General features: G+C 51.2%; 1 protein-coding gene across 1 annotated transcript in view; it reads right to left on the bottom strand.

Moving 5' to 3' along the window:
- The window catches only part of COL21A1 (collagen type XXI alpha 1 chain), a 614795-nt gene that overhangs the window by 319172 nt on the left and 274908 nt on the right, over window positions 1–20715 (bottom strand). The window contains exon 10 of the mRNA XM_077290009.1: window positions 3130–3183. Coding sequence (XP_077146124.1) covers window positions 3130–3183 — 54 coding nt within the window. The remainder of the gene's footprint in view (window positions 1–3129; window positions 3184–20715) is intronic.

The raw sequence follows: 20715 nt of genomic DNA, 5'->3' as shown, positions 1-20715 counted from the left end.
ATATCATCATATATGATGTTTTTTAGTGGATTCTAAATAAAATACAACTTTTAGGTACTTTTTCATCTTTGTAGCCATTCTTTGACTCTTGTTTCTCTTATATTTATTATCCTACTGAGGCGCGTAGCCGGTGGCCGGAACGCCGAGGAAGTATTAGGCTCCAAGCATTACTTCAAACAGCGGCAGGACAGTTAATTTTAGGTTGGCTGTCTCACCTAAATCACCTAAGCAGACATAGGGGGCAATTGTGGGAGAGGGGCGATGCTAGGGTCCCGGAAGAACTCCAGGCCTACTCGTCATATGGGTGTGTCCTATCCCTATCATCTTGGGGACGGAGAAGAACATCAGAGTAGATACGAGTTGTGAGAGAAGAACATCAGAAACAGACACAACAGTTGTGAGGACTATTCCGTGGTGCTCAGCAGGAGGTACTACAACACACAGGCGCTAGATGGTAGGCACTGATTTCCACCTGCAAAGGGAACTCTGGATGTGCCTTCAGGCCGGCCAGTCTCAGCCAGCCCTGTTAGCAGTACTCTGGATTGCGGATCCTGAAGCCTTCAGTAAAGAAGTAAAGAGACTGCAACCCTGTGTCCTCGTTATTCATCGCGACCAGCACCACGCACCCTCATCACACCTTTCATTGGACGCCCCTTAGCAGGGTCACGGACTAGCCACCGTGACAACCCCAGAACTGAGACAGAGAGGCCCGGTACCGGGTACCCTGCGGCTCTGTGTCTGGGGGCGCTCCAACTGGGCTGTATGAAGAAAACACTTTGGCATTGCTCAGAGATCTCGGCTATTGGAAATATGACAAAACACTTTGCACACTGGCAATCAAAACGATGGTAAAACTTTTGACTTTCAGAATTTCAGAATTTTGTGATAGTGACATGTGGTTAAGCATTCTATAGATCCCTTTTATTGTGAAAACTTGATCACAAATCCAGATCACAGACTTTAATACCCAAACTCTTATTACAGTGGTGAAAAAAATTATTTAGTCAGCCACCAATTGTGCAAGTTCTCCCACTTAAAAAGTTGAGAGAGGCCTGTAATTGACATCATAGGTAGACCACAACTATGAGAGTGAAAATGAGAAAACAAATCCAGAAAATCACCTTGTCTGATTTGGCAAGATTTATTTTGCAAATTATGGTGGAAATAAGTGTTTGGTCATTAACAAAAGTTCATGTCAATATTTTATCTATCCTTTGTTGGGAATGACAGAGGTCAAACATTTTCTGTAAGTCTTCACAAGGTTGGCACACACTGTTGGTGGTATGTTGGCCCGTTCTTCCATGCAGATCTCCTCTAGAGCAGTGATTTTTTGGGCCTGTCGCTGGGCAACATGGACTTTCAACTCCCTCCAAAGGTTTTCTATGGGGTTGAGATCTGGAGCTGCATTACATTTAAAGCACCGCTCCAGCATTTTTTAAATTTCACCACAGTAGTGTCACTTAATATCCAAGTCCCCTGCCCGATACTTACCTTCCGGCATTTTCATCTATTTTTGCCGCTGCTCCAGTCCATCTCCTGCAGTTTGTGGCCAGTTCATTGCTCCAGTATTTCATGCAGCAGCGCGGAGGTCAGTAATGAATATGAGACTATGAGAGCCTTATTCTGGCCTCTTTCTGGCTCTCATAGACTTGCACATGACTTTCTGGCCCTCCTAAACTACGCTTGTGACATAGCTTCTAGCTTCTGGCCAGTCAGAAGCTACTGTTACATTTGGTGCCTAGGGACTGGAGCGGTGCCAAAAATTAATATCAATATGCCAGAGGATGAGTATATGACCGGGGCAGGGGACTTGCACTTAAACCACCACTACAGCGGTAAAAAAAAGGCTCTCTGGAGTGGCGCTTTAATAATTTAATAATATGAAATTTATTATTAAAAAGTTAATAAAGGTTTGGAATAAATGTGTGCAGTCACTCTGACTGCAGACTGCCAAATCATGACAGGAGCGCCTGCTGTTATAACTAGACATGAGCGAATTTGCTCAGGTTCCCTCTTTTTTGAACGCTATAGTGCTTGCCATATAAGCTGCAGAGGAAGCCCGGCTTCTTGGATCACGCCGGCCGATCAGCTGATCGGCGCCGCAGGTGCATGTGTCACCGCTGTGTGACAGTCACAACATATGCATGGAGAGCTCAACAAACTGGCTCTCCAGGCATGTGTCGTGACTGTGATACAGCTGCGACACATGCTGCTGTGGCGCTGATCAGCCGGCGTGATCCAGGAAGCCAGGTTCCCTCTGCAGCTTATTCGGCAAGCACTATAGCGTTCGAATAAGAGGGAACCTGAGCAAATTCACTTATCTCTAGTCAAGAGTCCCCAATATCACTGGCGTTATCAGGCGGTCATGCGACCACTTTTGATATGTGCATGTGTCGACTAGAAAGGTGTGGCTTCTCTCAATGCAAGAGAATTGAGAGAAGCCGAGAGAGTAGTCACTTGACCGCCTGCTGACATCAGTGATGCTGGGGTCATTGCTACTGTACATGGGGAGGCTTAGGATACATAATTAAATGTTAAGTGGGCACTTAAGAAGCATTATTGTTTATAGGGGCACCAGTAGTGTATCTACCGGGTGGTAGAGGGTGCTGAGTTGGCTGTCAGTCAGGGTCAGGGGCGCAGTTACAGCAGCAGTGACTGAAACTGTGCCTGCGAAAGGTGAGAAGTCAAATAGTTTCTTTGCAGATGAGACCTGGGTTGAGAAGTTGTCATGTTGGCCTGGGTCAAATGGAAAAGATGGGAAAAGTGAACTATTCCATAAGAAAAAAACATCAGCTGTATGTCACTATCTGTAACTCTACTGTAAACTTTTATATTGTCTGCAGGACTGGTATCTACCACTATATGGTCACCATATGGCAGTATTATCAGTGTTTGTTTTTGTATAGAGATTTATTTTCAATCATCGGTCATCTGCTGATGTTCCCCTATATTCACAATTATGGGGCACCAACGTAGCTGTTAGGTGCCCACTCAGATGTCAGATGTTTCGTCCCCCCATCGGAAACCCTAGGTGTGCCTCTGATGTGGAGTGTAAAGATATTAGTATACTTTATACAGCATTGCTAATTTAAATATAGATTAGTACTATTATAAAAATGCAAACATTACCTGCACTCCAGGTGAACCAGGCATACCTGAATTCCCAATAGTTCCTGAACTTCCCTGTTGCAAAAGAAATTGTTGTGTTAATAATTGATACTGGCATGGTAACATGATAGTATAATTTACATTTGCACAATATATGATTTACTGAAATCTAAACAAGCTCTATGTAAACTGGAATAAAAATCTAAATCATAATTTACTCATATTATTCCCAGCTTCTGAGGACACTGTGTACCTGCTAACGGTAAAAGGATTTGGCCAATTTTAAAGAAATGTTCTGCTATTTTTTATTTTTCTAGAAATCTGGTAGAATGCTTAAAGGAAATCTTGAAGCTATTTTTGTTATTTAACCTGAGAGTAACATGATATTGGGCAAGTGACAGCAAGTGAGCGTGTTTCCAGGGATGTGTCACTTACTGGACTGTGTGTTGCAGTTTCAATGCAACCAGAGTATTATCAACAGGAGATTATCACTTCTTGACTAGGTCTCTTGTGCAAGGCAGTCAGGCTAATCGGTGTAACTCTGCCACTGACACAAATTAGCAGCTTACTGACAATGTACACTGTACACAGGAAGCTGCCGATCAGTGGTGTGCGCAGGGTTATATACAGCTTAGCAATATGATTGCTGCTACATCTATAGCAGATAAATCGGGAGTTCTCCCAACAACAGAAAGAAGTCCAGTAATTGATACATAATTGGAATCAGGCTCTCTGCCGTTACATCATACTGCTCTCAGATTTAAGAGCAAAAACCTGCTAACAGATTCCCTTTAACCTCTTTGCACCAAACCCCATTTTGGAAATTATACACCTTTGGCGATTTTTTTTGTAGTGATGATTTTTACTCCATGGGTGTTTTCCAGAAACAAGCAGCAGTGGATGATGATGAGTGAAAATTGCAAACTGCCGTTGTAGTGACCAGTACGTTATGCCTAGCCCGTGCTCCTGGAGACACGCAATTGTAAATTAGGCAGGCTCTCATCACTACAGAAATAAGGCACACTGGGGCTCAGAAGTGAGGGGGGTATTTGAATTTGGGAGCGGAGAATATGTGGGGCGAGGAGCCATTTCGCTTTACCATAGCTTTTGTGCTACGAACAACGTGGAAGCCCCCTATATTTCCATAAAGAGATAATGGACCTGTGTGAGTGAAGGCTTTTTTGTGGATTAAGTTTAAGCTTTTATTGGGAACATTTTACATAACATTTAAGATCATTCCAAGGGGCCAATATATGCGAATCAGATGGAACTGTACCAACACAGAGGATTATAACATAGAAAGCGATCGTCTGACAGCCGAGTTCGAGGAAAAAGGATATAACCCACTGGCCTTACACCAATCCATAAATGAAATAATGCATATGTCAAGGGAATCGATGATATTCAAAACTTATGAAAACCCTGGTCCATCCACGCTTCAGGAGCAGATATGTAAATTACCCATAGTCACCCAGTTTTATCCCGGGTATAAAAAGTTCAATAATATAATCCGGAAACATTGGCCTATATTACAGGGCGATAAACATATTGGGGATCTTTTACCGCAAAATCCAAGATTTGTATATACAAAAGCCCAAAACTTGGGCCTTCTGCTTGCTCCCACCACTAAACCAGTATTAAGCAATCTCACAAATACAAATAAGGCATCAACTACTAAAACTATGGGGGTTCAAATCATGTGGCAAATGTTTCTGCTGCAAGCACACAAAATGTGGCAGAAAAATATACACGTCTTTTTCAGACACAAATAACACTCATGAATACCCCATTAAGTCACATGTGACTCTGTAGGGGTCATCTATATCCTAGTTGCCCATGCGAGAAAATTTATGTCGGGCGCACGAAAAGACCCCTAAAGGTCCGCATAAAGGAACATCTGAAGAATATCAAAAAGGGTTTCAAAGGTCATCCCTTATCCCGACACTTCTATGAGAAACACAATAAATCATGTGAGGGGATCTCCTTTTACGGTATCCAAACCGTACCTAAGAACCAAAGGGGTGGCCACTACATCAAAACCATGTCAAGAATTGAATCTAAATGGATCTTCTCCCTTGACAGCCTGGCACCCAAAGGGCTAAATCAGGAAATTGAACTTTATGCCTTTTTTTGACGTGTCATTTGGCCAAATTCTGACCCTCATGAGGCTGTCAGCAGTAGCTGGGTCAATAATATCATCCATTTTGAACACAGGCTAAAACGATGGAGCCCGACGAATATCCCGGGCAAACATTAGTAATGGGTTACTATACATAGAGGCAAGTGCCTAACAAGGGTTATAGAGCCCTAATATTTTATATTTCATACATAAAATGACATATTTTATGCATTCTTAATATGTGTGTACATTTATAACTCCACACATACTGATGTGGTTATATGTTCAGTCAGTCTAATTGAGAGACAAGATTTTATTAGTATTTTCATTTTTAAGTGCAGTATATACAAATATACTTTTTAAGCTTTTTACTATAATTAATAAAGAATTTTTTACCCTTTTAAATACTTTCCCAGTTCTTAATTCACCTGTTTATACACTTTAATTCCTAACTAGTGTTGAGCATTCCGATACCGCAAGTATCGGGTATCGGCCGATACTTGCGGTATCGGAATTCCGATACCGGGATTCCGATACTTGCCGCGTATCGGATACCGGAATCGGAAGTTCCCAGATTCAAAATTCCGAAATTCAGCCAATGAGAATGATTCCAAGTGTGGGCACATCCTGTTTAGCATGGAGGGCATGAAACTACTGGCAAGGCTGTGATTGGCTGCTGAAATGATGTCATGATGCAGTTTAAAAGTCGCTGGCGCCATTTTGCGATCACTCTGCTGTGAATTCAGTTAGTGACAGGACGCTGTTTGCTGACTGAGGGACAGTTTAGAGATAGCGATTTGCTTCTTTGTGCTTTCCAAAGGCTAATTTAGCAACCGCTGTGTTCACCTACTATTCACCTTGCTTTTGCCTTGTAGCGCTGTTTTCACAGCGATCTGCAAGGTCTGTGTGTGTGTGTGTGTGTGAGTGCAGCCCACTCTCTAGTCTGAGTGCAGCCACATAGGCCATCCATAGCTGGTTGTATTCAGTTCAGGGAGGGTGGTTCATTGCCTCATACTGTTCTTTTTTTTTTTTTTTTTTTCAAGTAGTGTAGTCTGCTGCTAATTAATTTAAAAAAATCCTATTAGTGTCTTTCCACCCGTCTCCAGCTAATTTGTGGAAAAACACTACATAGGATAAAGTAGAGGAGGGTTTTTGGGCCTTGCAGCGCCGTTTACGGCTGTCTGCACGGTCTCCGTGTGACTGCAGCTCGCCCTGTAGTCTGTGAGCAGCCGTAGCCTGGTTGTCTCCAGCTCAGGGTTGTTCACTGCGTCATACCGCCAAATCAATTTTAATTTTTTTTCAAGTAGTGTAGTCTGCTGCTAATTAATTTAAAAAAATCCTATTAGTGTCTTTCCACCCGTCTCCAGCTAATTTGTGGAAAAACACTACATAGGATAAAGTAGAGGAGGGTTTTTGGGCCTTGCAGCGCCGTTTACGGCTGTCTGCACGGTCTCCGTGTGACTGCAGCTCGCCCTGTAGTCTGTGAGCAGCCGTAGCCTGGTTGTCTCCAGCTCAGGGTTGTTCACTGCGTCATACCGCCAAATCAATTTTAATTTTTTTTCAAGTAGTGTAGTCTGCTGCTAATTAATTTAAAAAAATCCTATTAGTGTCTTTCCACCCGTCTCCAGCTAATTTGTGGAAAAACACTACATAGGATAAAGTAGAGGAGGGTTTTTGGGCCTTGCAGCGCCGTTTACGGCTGTCTGCACGGTCTCCGTGTGACTGCAGCTCGCCCTGTAGTCTGTGAGCAGCCGTAGCCTGGTTGTCTCCAGCTCAGGGTTGTTCACTGCGTCATACCGCCAAATCAATTTTAATTTTTTTTCAAGTAGTGTAGTCTGCTGCTAATTAATTTAAAAAAATCCTATTAGTGTCTTTCCACCCGTCTCCAGCTAATTTGTGGAAAAACACTACATAGGATAAAGTAGAGGAGGGTTTTTGGGCCTTGCAGCGCCGTATACGTCTGTCTGCACGGTCTCTGTTTGACTGCAGCTCTATCTGTTGTCAGTTCAGCCCCCAAAAAAGAAATAAATAATAAAGTTCACCAAACACACCAGTTACACCACTTTACATTTCTGTAGGCCACATTAGCTCATATTAAAGTCTAGTCCACACTTTAGAAAATTAGTGTTTCTTATACCTGTTAGGAGGAGTTGCTCAGGAATAAGCACACAAATCCGTTAGTACTTTTCTGCTTATCTTTATCAGTCAACCAAGATGAAGAAGGCAGTGAGTAAGGCACGTGGGCGTGGGCGTGGGCGCGGAGCAGGGAGGGGACGTGGGGATTCTGTGCCTGCTGCGGGCACCGGTGACTCATCAGCACCCACTTTCACCAGGCAACAGTCGTTCATGCGCAGCTTTGTGTCAGAGCGCCGTACACCGCTGCTGCGTCAAGACCAAATTGAAGCTGTTGTCGGATGGATGGCAGCTAATGCATCAACTTCCATTAGTGCCACATCCTCTCAGACACAGAGCACTGGAGAGCAGCCATCTGTCTCTTCACCACCTGCCAAATTGCCCAGGCAGACAGAGAGCCCAGGACAGGAGCCGTCTCTACTTCTGTTCTCTGAATCTCTTGGCTTGGAAACAGGGGGCCAGCCAAGCAGCATTGCAGAAATGGAAGAAGAGGCAGGGTGCAGTGATGCCCAACAGCTTTTTCTGTCTTCCTCTGAAGAGGCGGGTGGGCCAGTGGCTCCGGTCACCACATCGCAGGCCGCATCAGCTGATGATGACACTCAGGTGCCACTTACTGGTGCGTGCTCTGCTGCTGAGACTACCCAGGAGGAGCAGTTGGGGGCAGAGGGTAGTGTAGATGATGAGGTCCTCGACCCATCTTGGCGTGAGGGACAGGAAGGTGGTGGGAGCAGCTCTGAGGAAGAGATTCCCCGTACGGCCCAAAGAGGGAGAGGGAGGGGGAAGACCGCGGATCCTGCAGCCTCCGCTTTGGCACCCGTTAGGAGCATGTCTCTTCCAAAAGCCAAAAAGGGCGCTCCCAAGACTTGCAGTGCCTGGTCCTTTTTTGACACAGTTGCAGATGACATTTGCTATGTCAGATGCAACGTGTGTCATCAAAAAGTCAAAAGAGGTCGAAATGTCAGCAACCTCAATACCTCCAACATGTGGAAACATGTGCGCAACAGGCACCCGGCGGAGTTAGAAAAACACACTGAAGAGGTAGGCCAACCAACAGCGGCAGCTACCACCTCTTCAGCTCGTGTTGCCTCTTCCTCTAGCTCACACGCAGCTGGTTCGGCTTCCTCCCAGGATCGCCGTGGAAGAACCTCTGGCCCTGTTGTCCAGAGACCCGCTGTAATTCCACCCGCAGCACCACTTTCCCAGTCATCCACACACTCCCAGCCCAGTCTACAGCCATCGGTAGTACAGGCATGGGAGAAAAGGCGGCCTTTCTCGTCAAACCACCCACGAGCACAGGCTCTGACTGCAGGCATTGCCAAACTGCTGTCACTGGAAATGCTGTCATTCAGGCTGGTGGAGACTGACAGCTTCCGTGACTTGATGTCATTGGCAGTCCCACAGTACAATGTGCCCAGCCGCTTTTACTTCAGCAGGCAAGCCGTCCCTGCCCTGCACAAGCATGTGGAGGGACACATAAAACACGCGCTTCTGAACGCCATCAGTAGCAAGGTCCACCTCACCACCGATGCGTGGACCAGTCAACATGGACAGGGGCGATACCTTTCCCTCACTGCCCATTGGGTTAATGTCGTTGAGCCAGGTACAGACCGTGCGAGTGGCGCAGGACGTGTCCTGCCCACTCCAAGGATTGCAGGAATCCATTCTGTACGCATTGACTCCTCCTCTTACACCAGTTCCTCAGAATCATCGCTGCAGGAGCCGTCACAGTCCACCTCCACATGGACCCGTGATGAACGTGTACCTGTTACGACCGACATGAGCACAGCCGTGGCCAAACGTCAACAGGCCGTGTTGAAATTAATTTTTTGGGGGAATCGTAGCCACACAGCGCAGGAGCTCTGGAATGCCATCAAGCAGGAGAGCGATGTGTGGTTTGTGCCAGCGAATCTCCAGCCAGGCATGGTAGTGTGTGATAATGGCCGAAATCTGGTGGCAGCTCTGGGCCTCGGCAACCTCACTCACATCCCATGTCTGGCACATGTGCTCAATTTGGTCGTGCAGAGCTTTTTGAGGGACTATCCGGATCTTGATGCACTGCTGCACAAGGTCCGCCTAGAGTGTGCTCACTTGCGGCGTTCCAGCACGGCAAAAGCGCGCATTGCGGCTCTGCAGCGCCGACACCGCCTGCCGGAACATCGCATCATATGTGACCTACCTACCAGGTGGAATTCCACGTTACATATGTTGGAGCGGTTGTGTGAGCAGCAGCAAGCTGTAATGGAGTACCAGCTGCTTCAGGCGCAAAAAAGTCGCAGTCAGCGCCGTACAGACTTCACAACCACAGAGTGGGCCACTATGAATGACGTCTGCCAGGTTTTGCGTCCCTTTGATTATTCCACGCGGATGGCGAGTGCAGATGATGCACTAGTCAGCATGACTGTCCCCCTTATCTGCCTGCTTGAAAAATCACTGCAAGCGCTAAGGGATGATGTTGTGGAAGAGGTGGAGGATGAGGATTCACCATTTCCATCATCTTCTGGACAGTCAGCGCCACGTGGTTCCTCACAAACGCGTAGGCAGGGGACAGTTTGTGAGGAGGATGAGGAGGAGTCAATGGAGGAGGAAGACGTCCGTCCAGAGGAGGGAGTTACCGAATTGTCCAGTACTCAGTGTGTACAGCGAGGGTGGGGTGATGACGAGCAGGCAGAGATCACGCCTCCAGCAGGGGACAGCGTTTCTTGGGCAGTTGGCAGTCTGCAGCACATGGTGGATTACATGCTGCAGTGCCTGAGAAACGACCGCCGCATCGCCCACATTCTCAACATGTCTGATTATTGGGTGTTCACCCTCCTCGATCCTCGCTACCGGGACAACGTAGAAAGCCTCATCACACCGTTGAACCGGGAGCGAAAAATGCGGGAGTACCAAGACACACTGGTCAATTCCATCATCTTCTCCATTCCAACTGAGAGAAGTGCTGCTAGTGCATTACAAAGCAGCTCAGTGCGTCCAGGCAGTGGAGGAGGCTCTGCACAAAGAGGGAGCAGAAGCAGTGCCTCTGCCGAAGGCAAGACCAGTATGGCCCAACTGTGGCACAGTTTTCTGTGCCCACCACAAAAGTCTACACCATCACAGACGGCTCCAGTCAGCAGGAGGCAACGGTTCCGTCAGATGGTGACAGACTACATGTCTTGCCCTCTTGCTGTACTCCCAGACGGCTCTTCCCCTTTCAAGTTTTGGGTCTCAAAGCTGGATACATGGCCAGAGCTAAGCCAGTATGCATTGGAGGTGCTGTCTTGCCCTGCGGCCAGTGTATTATCGGAACGTGTCTTTAGTGCTGCAGGTGGTGTACTAACTGACCGTCGCATGCGACTATCCTCCGATAACGTTGACCGGCTTACTTTCCTGAAAATGAACAAGGCCTGGATCTCGCAGGAATTTGCCACTCCTCCTCCTGATTAAATAATTAGGTCACTGTATACGTTATCCAGGTCTCCTGTTGTGTTCATCTTTCTACCACCTGAACTTAAATTCCTGTGCTCCAACACCGCCAGTTGAGGCTCAGAAGTGCCGTCTGCACAGTCAAAACATACGACCCAGTGTTATTGGGTTTCAGTAACGTCAGCTGATCCCCAGCTGTGTAGCCGGCAATGTGTCATGCGACCGCCACGCTGACACAACAACTGAAATGTAAGGGAATCTGTCCCCCCCCCCCAAGGCGTTTGTTACTGAAAGAGCCACCTTGTGCAGCAGTAATGCTGCACAAGGAAAAGGTAGCTATTTTTGTTTAGCTCCTTGCACACGCAGAACTTAACACTTATAAAATGTGTCCACTGATACCGTAAAACCGTCCCGGAGGTGGGACTTTCCTTCGTAATGTGACGCAGCACAGCCGTCATTCCTACCCCCACGGCGCCGCGCACCGGCTCCTCAGCGTTGTTTTATTCCGTCCCGGAGCCTGCGCTGTTATGTTATCCCGTGGCCAGGCACACTTAGCGCTGCCCGTCTTCTGGCATCATTTGGTGTCAGGATGGCTGCGCCTGTGCGGCCGCGCTGGCAGAGAGCCCGCCTCGCAGTGTCTTCTGATTTAATCCCACTGGGGGCCTGGGATCCATGGACATGCGCAGTGCATATCTGAACCTCCACCTCTCACTCATTTCCCTATGGCTTCTTCAGACTGTTCGGTGTCAGCTGGTCCCTAATAGCATGCCACGGCCGTGACACCGCACAGTCTTAAGAAGCCGTAGGGAGGGGAGTGAGAGGCGAGGATATGCACTGCGCATGGACACGGATCCCAGGCCCCCAGTGGGATTAAATCAGAAGACACTGCGAGGCGGGCTCTCTGCCAGCGCGGCCGCACAGGCGCAGCCATCCTGACACCAAATGATGCCAGAAGACGGGCAGCGCTAAGTGTGCCTGGCCACGGGATAACATAACAGCGCAGGCTCCGGGACGGAATAAACCAACGCTGAGGAGCCGGTGCGCGGCGCCGGGGGGGTAGGAATGACGGCTGTGCTGCGTCACATTACGAAGGAAAGTCCCACCTCCGGGACGGTTTTACGGTTGCAGGGGACACATTTTATAAGTGTTTAGTTCTGTGTTTGCAAGGAGCATGATGAAAAGAGCCACCTTTTCCTTTTGCATCTTTTGTGCTGCACAAGCTGGCTCTTTCAGCTACAAACGCCTTGGGGGGGGGTTAAAGGTTCCCTTTCGACTTTCTCAGGCTTCGGCCTACATTGTGTTCCTCTGCTTTTCCACCTGTCCCTGGGCTCCAACACCGCCAGTTGCCGTCCAGAAGTGCTGTACGCACAGTCAACAGTCCCTCCTCTGTTATTGGGGTTCAGTAACGTCAGCTGTTCCCCTGCTGTGTGTGTGGCAATCCCTCCTACCTCCTCCAACCTCCTCCTCCTCCACCTGTCCCTGGGCTCCAACACCGCCAGTTGCCGTCCAGAAGTGCTGTACGCACAGTCAACAGTCCCTCCTCTGTTATTGGGGTTCAGTAACGTCAGCTGTTCCCCTGCTGTGTGTGTGGCAATCCCTCCTACCTCCTCCAACCTCCTCCTCCTCCACCTGCCCCTGGGCTCCAACACCGCCAGTTGCCGTCCAGAAGTGCTGTACGCACAGTCAACAGTCCCTCCTCTGTTATTGGGGTTCAGTAACGTCAGCTGTTCCCCTGCTGTGTGTGTGGCAATCCCTCCTACCTCCTCCAACCTCCTCCTCCTCCACCTGCCCCTGGGCTCCAACACCGCCAGTTGCCGTCCAGAGGTGCTGTACGCACAGTCAACAGTCCCTCCTCTGTTATTGGGGTTCAGTAACGTCAGCTGTTCCCCTGCTGTGTGTGTGGCAATCCCTCCTACCTCCTCCAACCTCCTCCTCCTCCACCTGCCCCTGGGCTCCAACACCGCCAGTTGCCGTCCAGAAGTGCTGTACGCACAGTCAACAGTCCCTCCTCTGTTATTGGGGTTCAGTAACGTCAGCTGTTCCCCTGCTGTGTGTGTGGCAATCCCTCCTACCTCCTCCAACCTCCTCCTCCTCCACCTGCCCCTGGGCTCCAACACCGCCAGTTGCCGTCCAGAAGTGCTGTACGCACAGTCAACAGTCCCTCCTCTGTTATTGGGGTTCAGTAACGTCAGCTGTTCCCCTGCTGTGTGTGTGGCAATCCCTCCTACCTCCTCCAACCTCCTCCTCCTCCACCTGCCCCTGGGCTCCAACACCGCCAGTTGCCGTCCAGAAGTGCTGTACGCACAGTCAACAGTCCCTCCTCTGTTATTGGGGTTCAGTAACGTCAGCTGTTCCCCTGCTGTGTGTGTGGCAATCCCTCCTACCTCCTCCAACCTCCTCCTCCTCCACCTGTCCCTGGGCTCCAACACCGCCAGTTGCCGTCCAGAAGTGCTGTACGCACAGTCAACAGTCCCTCCTCTGTTATTGGGGTTCAGTAACGTCAGCTGTTCCCCTGCTGTGTGTGTGGCAATCCCTCCTACCTCCTCCAACCTCCTCCTCCTCCACCTGCCCCTGGGCTCCAACACCGCCAGTTGCCGTCCAGAAGTGCTGTACGCACAGTCAACAGTCCCTCCTCTGTTATTGGGGTTCAGTAACGTCAGCTGTTCCCCTGCTGTGTGTGTGGCAATCCCTCCTACCTCCTCCAACCTCCTCCTCCTCCACCTGCCCCTGGGCTCCAACACCGCCAGTTGCCGTCCAGAAGTGCTGTACGCACAGTCAACAGTCCCTCCTCTGTTATTGGGGTTCAGTAACGTCAGCTGTTCCCCTGCTGTGTGTGTGGCAATCCCTCCTACCTCCTCCAACCTCCTCCTCCTCCACCTGCCCCTGGGCTCCAACACCGCCAGTTGCCGTCCAGAAGTGCTGTACGCACAGTCAACAGTCCCTCCTCTGTTATTGGGGTTCAGTAACGTCAGCTGTTCCCCTGCTGTGTGTGTGGCAATCCCTCCTACCTCCTCCAACCTCCTCCTCCTCCACCTGTCCCTGGGCTCCAACACCGCCAGTTGCCGTCCAGAAGTGCTGTACGCACAGAGCCAAACACCTCGCCAATGTGTTAGTGGGGTTCAGCACCGCCAGCTGTTCCCCTGCTGTGTATACGGCAACGTGTACTGCGACCGCCACGCAGGCACAACAAGTTAAATTTAAGGGAACCTGTCCCCCCCAGGCGTTTGTTACTGAAGGAGCCACCTTGTGCAGCAGTAATGATGCAAAGGGAAAAAGTGCCTCTTTTCGTGGTGCTCCTTGCAGATGCTGAACCTAACACTTATGAAATGTGTCCCCTCACAGCGTTCAACCGTCCGGTAGGTGGAACTTTCCTTTGTCATGTGACGCAGCACAGCCGTCATTTTTACCCCCTTGTCGCCGTGCGCCGCCTCCTCAGCGTTGTTTGAATCTGTCCCGGAGCCTGCGCTGTTAGGTTACCCCTTGGCCATGCACACATTTTGCGCTGCCCGTCTTCTGACATCATTTGCTGTCAGGCTGGCTGCGCCTGTGCGGGTGCGCTGTCCGAGATTCAGCCTCGCGGTGTCGTCTAATGTAATCCCACCGCGGGCCTGGGATCCGTGTCCATGCGCAGTGCATATCCTCGCCTCTCACTCCCCTCCCTACGGCTTCTAAAGACTGTTCGGTGTCAGCTGATCCCTAATAGCATGCCACGGCCGTGACACCGCACAGTCTTAAGAAGCCGTTGGGAGGGGTGTGAGAGGCGAGGATATGCACTGCGCATGGACACGGATCCCAGGCCCGCGGTGGGATTACATTAGACGACACCGCGAGGCTGAATCTCGGACAGCGCACCCGCACAGGCGCAGCCAGCCTGACAGCAAATGATGTCAGAAGACGGGCAGCGCAAAATGTGTGCATGGCCAAGGGGTAACCTAACAGCGCAGGCTCCGGGACAGATTCAAACAACGCTGAGGAGGCGGCGCACGGCGACAAGGGGGTAAAAATGACGGCTGTGCTGCGTCACATGACAAAGGAAAGTTCCACCTACCGGACGGTTGAACGCTGTGAGGGGACACATTTCATAAGTGTTAGGTTCAGCATCTGCAAGGACCATAATTAAAAGAGCTAAGTTTACCTTTTCCAGCATTAGTGCTGTACACGATGGCTCTTCCAGCTACAAACGCCTGGGGGGGGGGTTAAAGGTTTCCTTTCAACTTGCTCCAGTGCAGGCTTCGGCCTACACTCCGCTCCCCCTGCTCCTCCTGCTGACCCTGGGCTCCAACACCGCCAGTTGGGGCCCGGTACTGCTAGCTGCACAGAGAAAAACACCTCGCCAATGTGTCAGTGGGGTTCAGCACCGCCAGCTGTTCCCCTGCTGTGCAGCCGGCATCGTGTCCTGCAAAAGCCACGCAGACACCAGAACTGAAATTGAAGGGAACCTGTCCCCCCTCCCCCAGGCGTTTGTACGTTTTTAAGGCCACCTTGTACAGCGGTAATGCTGCATGTGTGCAAGGTGGCTCATAAACGTATTCTCCTCGCACATGTGGAACGGAAAACACGTCTAAAATGTGTCCTCTGTGTGACCATTTAACCGTCCCGGTGGTGTGACTTTCCTTTGTAATGACACGCTGCAACCCCCTTGGTAGCGCTGCCCGTCTTCTGGCATCATTGTTTGGCTGCCTGCGCCTCTGCGGCCGCCCTGACCCACACAACGCCCCTCGGTGTCTTATTTCTTGGGACTGCGAGGGTGTGTTTGATGGGCATGAGCAGTGCATCAGTTCGCCTGTCCCTCATCTCCTTCCGCCTTCTTCAGACTGTGCGGCTTCATGGCCGTGGCATGCGATAAGGGATCAGCTGACGCCACATAGTCTGAAGCAGGTGTAAGAACCCAAGCGAGAGGCGAACATATGTACTGCGCCAGGCCATGAATCCCAGCCCCGCAGTGTTTTAACTATGTCAATACACTGCGGGGCTGTGATTCATGGGCATCGCGAACCGCACCAGCCAACATTAAATGAGGTCAGAAGATGGGCAGCGCTAACAGCGCTAGGCCAGGGGATAACACGACAGCGCAGACTCCTGTACAGCAAATAACAACGCTCAGGAGGCTGCACCCAGCACCAAGGTGGGATTCTTGACATCTGTGCTGCGTCTCATTACAAAGGGAACTCGCGCCTCCAACACAGTTTGACTGTATAAAGGGCTAAATGTTATACGTGTTCCATTCAGCGTGTGCAAGGAGCCAAATTAAAAGAGCAACCTTTGACTTGTGCACCACTACTGCTGCATAAGCTGTGGCTCTTCTACTTTGTAACCCCTGAGGGGGGGTTAAAGGTTACCTTTGAAATTGGTTCGATTAGGCTTCGGCCTACACTCTGCTCCCCCTGCAGAGCCCGGGCTCCAACACCGCCAGTTGGGGCCCGGTACTGCTAGCTGCACAGAGAAAAACACCTCGCCAATGTGTCAGTGGGGTTCAGCACCGCCAGCTGTTCCCCTGCTGTGCAGCCGGCAACGTGTCCTGCAACAGCCACGCAGGCACAACAGACCCAAAGCTGCCGCCAGTGCAGGCTTCGGCCTACACTCTGCTCCCTCTCCTCCTCCTGCTGACCCCGGGCTCCAACACCGCCAGTTGGGGCCCGGTACTGCTAGCTGCACAGAGAAAAACACCTCGCCAATGTGTCAGTGGGGTTCAGCACCGCCAGCTGTTCCCCTGCTGTGCAGCTGGCATCGTGTCCTGCAAAAGCCACGCAGACACCAGAACTGAAATTGAAGGGAACCTGTCCCCCAGGCGTTTGTACGTTTTTAAGGCCACCTTGTACAGCGGTAATGCTGCATGTGTGCAAGGTGGCTCATAAACGTATTCTCCTCGCACATGTGGAACGGAAAACACGTCTAAAATGTGTCCTCTGTGTGACCATTTAACCGTCCCGGTGGTGTGACTTTCCTTTGTAATGACACGCTGCAACCCCCTTGGTAGCGCTGCCCGTCTTCTGGCATCATTGTTTGGCTGCCTGCGCCTCTGCGGCCGCCCTGACCCACACAACGCCCCTCGGTGTCTTATTTCTTGGGACTGCGAGGGTGTGTTTGATGGGCATGAGCAGTGCATCAGTTCGCCTGTCCCTCATCTCCTTCCGCCTTCTTCAGACTGTGCGGCTTCATGGCCGTGGCATGCGATAAGGGATCAGCTGACGCCACATAGTCTGAAGCAGGTGTAAGAACCCAAGCGAGAGGCGAACATATGTACTGCGCCAGGCCATGAATCCCAGCCCCGCAGTGTTTTAACTATGTCAATACACTGCGGGGCTGTGATTCATGGGCATCGCGAACCGCACCAGCCAACATTAAATGAGGTCAGAAGATGGGCAGCGCTAACAGCGCTAGGCCAGGGGATAACACGACAGCGCAGACTCCTGTACAGCAAATAACAACGCTCAGGAGGCTGCACCCAGCACCAAGGTGGGATTCTTGACATCTGTGCTGCGTCTCATTACAAAGGGAACTCGCGCCTCCAACACAGTTTGACTGTATAAAGGGCTAAATGTTATACGTGTTCCATTCAGCGTGTGCAAGGAGCCAAATTAAAAGAGCAACCTTTGACTTGTGCACCACTACTGCTGCATAAGCTGTGGCTCTTCTACTTTGTAACCCCTGAGGGGGGGTTAAAGGTTACCTTTGAAATTGGTTCGATTAGGCTTCGGCCTACACTCTGCTCCCCCTGCAGAGCCCGGGCTCCAACACCGCCAGTTGGGGCCCGGTACTGCTAGCTGCACAGAGAAAAACACCTCGCCAATGTGTCAGTGGGGTTCAGCACCGCCAGCTGTTCCCCTGCTGTGCAGCCGGCAACGTGTCCTGCAACAGCCACGCAGGCACAACAGACCCAAAGCTGCCGCCAGTGCAGGCTTCGGCCTACACTCTGCTCCCTCTCCTCCTCCTGCTGACCCCGGGCTCCAACACCGCCAGTTGGGGCCCGGTACTGCTAGCTGCACAGAGAAAAACACCTCGCCAATGTGTCAGTGGGGTTCAGCACCACCAGCTGTTCCCCTGCTGTGCAGCCGGCATCGTGTCCTGCAAAAGCCACGCAGACACCAGAACTGAAATTGAAGGGAACCTGTCCCCCCTCCCCCAGGCGTTTGTACGTTTTTAAGGCCACCTTGTACAGCGGTAATGCTGCATGTGTGCAAGGTGGCTCATAAACGTATTCTCCTCGCACATGTGGAACGGAAAACACGTCTAAAATGTGTCCTCTGTGTGACCATTTAACCGTCCCGGTGGTGTGACTTTCCTTTGTAATGACACGCTGCAACCCCCTTGGTAGCGCTGCCCGTCTTCTGGCATCATTGTTTGGCTGCCTGCGCCTCTGCGGCCGCCCTGACCCACACAACGCCCCTCGGTGTCTTATTTCTTGGGACTGCGAGGGTGTGTTTGATGGGCATGAGCAGTGCATCAGTTCGCCTGTCCCTCATCTCCTTCCGCCTTCTTCAGACTGTGCGGCTTCATGGCCGTGGCATGCGATAAGGGATCAGCTGACGCCACATAGTCTGAAGCAGGTGTAAGAACCCAAGCGAGAGGCGAACATATGTACTGCGCCAGGCCATGAATCCCAGCCCCGCAGTGTTTTAACTATGTCAATACACTGCGGGGCTGTGATTCATGGGCATCGCGAACCGCACCAGCCAACATTAAATGAGGTCAGAAGATGGGCAGCGCTAACAGCGCTAGGCCAGGGGATAACACGACAGCGCAGACTCCTGTACAGCAAATAACAACGCTCAGGAGGCTGCACCCAGCACCAAGGTGGGATTCTTGACATCTGTGCTGCGTCTCATTACAAAGGGAACTCGCGCCTCCAACACAGTTTGACTGTATAAAGGGCTAAATGTTATACGTGTTCCATTCAGCGTGTGCAAGGAGCCAAATTAAAAGAGCAACCTTTGACTTGTGCACCACTACTGCTGCATAAGCTGTGGCTCTTCTACTTTGTAACCCCTGAGGGGGGGTTAAAGGTTACCTTTGAAATTGGTTCGATTAGGCTTCGGCCTACACTCTGCTCCCCCTGCAGAGCCCGGGCTCCAACACCGCCAGTTGGGGCCCGGTACTGCTAGCTGCACAGAGAAAAACACCTCGCCAATGTGTCAGTGGGGTTCAGCACCGCCAGCTGTTCCCCTGCTGTGCAGCCGGCAACGTGTCCTGCAACAGCCACGCAGGCACAACAGACCCAAAGCTGCCGCCAGTGCAGGCTTCGGCCTACACTCTGCTCCCTCTCCTCCTCCTGCTGACCCCGGGCTCCAACACCGCCAGTTGGGGCCCGGTACTGCTAGCTGCACAGAGAAAAACACCTCGCCAATGTGTCAGTGGGGTTCAGCACCACCAGCTGTTCCCCTGCTGTGCAGCCGGCATCGTGTCCTGCAAAAGCCACGCAGACACCAGAACTGAAATTGAAGGGAACCTGTCCCCCCTCCCCCAGGCGTTTGTACGTTTTTAAGGCCACCTTGTACAGCGGTAATGCTGCATGTGTGCAAGGTGGCTCATAAACGTATTCTCCTCGCACATGTGGAACGGAAAACACGTCTAAAATGTGTCCTCTGTGTGACCATTTAACCGTCCCGGTGGTGTGACTTTCCTTTGTAATGACACGCTGCAACCCCCTTGGTAGCGCTGCCCGTCTTCTGGCATCATTGTTTGGCTGCCTGCGCCTCTGCGGCCGCCCTGACCCACACAACGCCCCTCGGTGTCTTATTTCTTGGGACTGCGAGGGTGTGTTTGATGGGCATGAGCAGTGCATCAGTTCGCCTGTCCCTCATCTCCTTCCGCCTTCTTCAGACTGTGCGGCTTCATGGCCGTGGCATGCGATAAGGGATCAGCTGACGCCACATAGTCTGAAGCAGGTGTAAGAACCCAAGCGAGAGGCGAACATATGTACTGCGCCAGGCCATGAATCCCAGCCCCGCAGTGTTTTAACTATGTCAATACACTGCGGGGCTGTGATTCATGGGCATCGCGAACCGCACCAGCCAACATTAAATGAGGTCAGAAGATGGGCAGCGCTAACAGCGCTAGGCCAGGGGATAACACGACAGCGCAGACTCCTGTACAGCAAATAACAACGCTCAGGAGGCTGCACCCAGCACCAAGGTGGGATTCTTGACATCTGTGCTGCGTCTCATTACAAAGGGAACTCGCGCCTCCAACACAGTTTGACTGTATAAAGGGCTAAATGTTATACGTGTTCCATTCAGCGTGTGCAAGGAGCCAAATTAAAAGAGCAACCTTTGACTTGTGCACCACTACTGCTGCATAAGCTGTGGCTCTTCTACTTTGTAACCCCTGAGGGGGGGTTAAAGGTTACCTTTGAAATTGGTTCGATTAGGCTTCGGCCTACACTCTGCTCCCCCTGCAGAGCCCGGGCTCCAACACCGCCAGTTGGGGCCCGGTACTGCTAGCTGCACAGAGAAAAACACCTCGCCAATGTGTCAGTGGGGTTCAGCACCGCCAGCTGTTCCCCTGCTGTGCAGCCGGCAACGTGTCCTGCAACAGCCACGCAGGCACAACAGACCCAAAGCTGCCGCCAGTGCAGGCTTTGGCCTACACTCTGCTCCCTCTCCTCCTCCTGCTGACCCCGGGCTCCAACACCGCCAGTTGGGGCCCGGTACTGCTAGCTGCACAGAGAAAAACACCTCGCCAATGTGTCAGTGGGGTTCAGCACCGCCAGCTGTTCCCCTGCTGTGCAGCCGGCATCGTGTCCTGCAAAAGCCACGCAGACACTTGCTCTTGTACCTTCTGCTCCCCATCCTGGTTCCAGTACCGTCAGCTGGTTCCGGGCAGAGCCTTTGGCTTAGGTGCCTCCCTCTGGGTATCCGAGTTCCACCAACGTCAGGTGGTCCTTGGTAGTGCTTTCAGGCACGGGTACCTCCTGCTTAGTAACCGGGTTCCAGTAACGTCAGCTGGTCCTCGGT

The sequence above is a fragment of the Ranitomeya variabilis genome, chromosome 2 (assembly GCF_051348905.1).
Source record: "Ranitomeya variabilis isolate aRanVar5 chromosome 2, aRanVar5.hap1, whole genome shotgun sequence".
In the NCBI taxonomy this organism is placed as follows: Eukaryota; Metazoa; Chordata; class Amphibia; order Anura; family Dendrobatidae; genus Ranitomeya; species Ranitomeya variabilis.
Note: the sequence above shows the minus strand (reverse complement) of the source record. Positions and strands in the feature narration are given on the sequence as shown.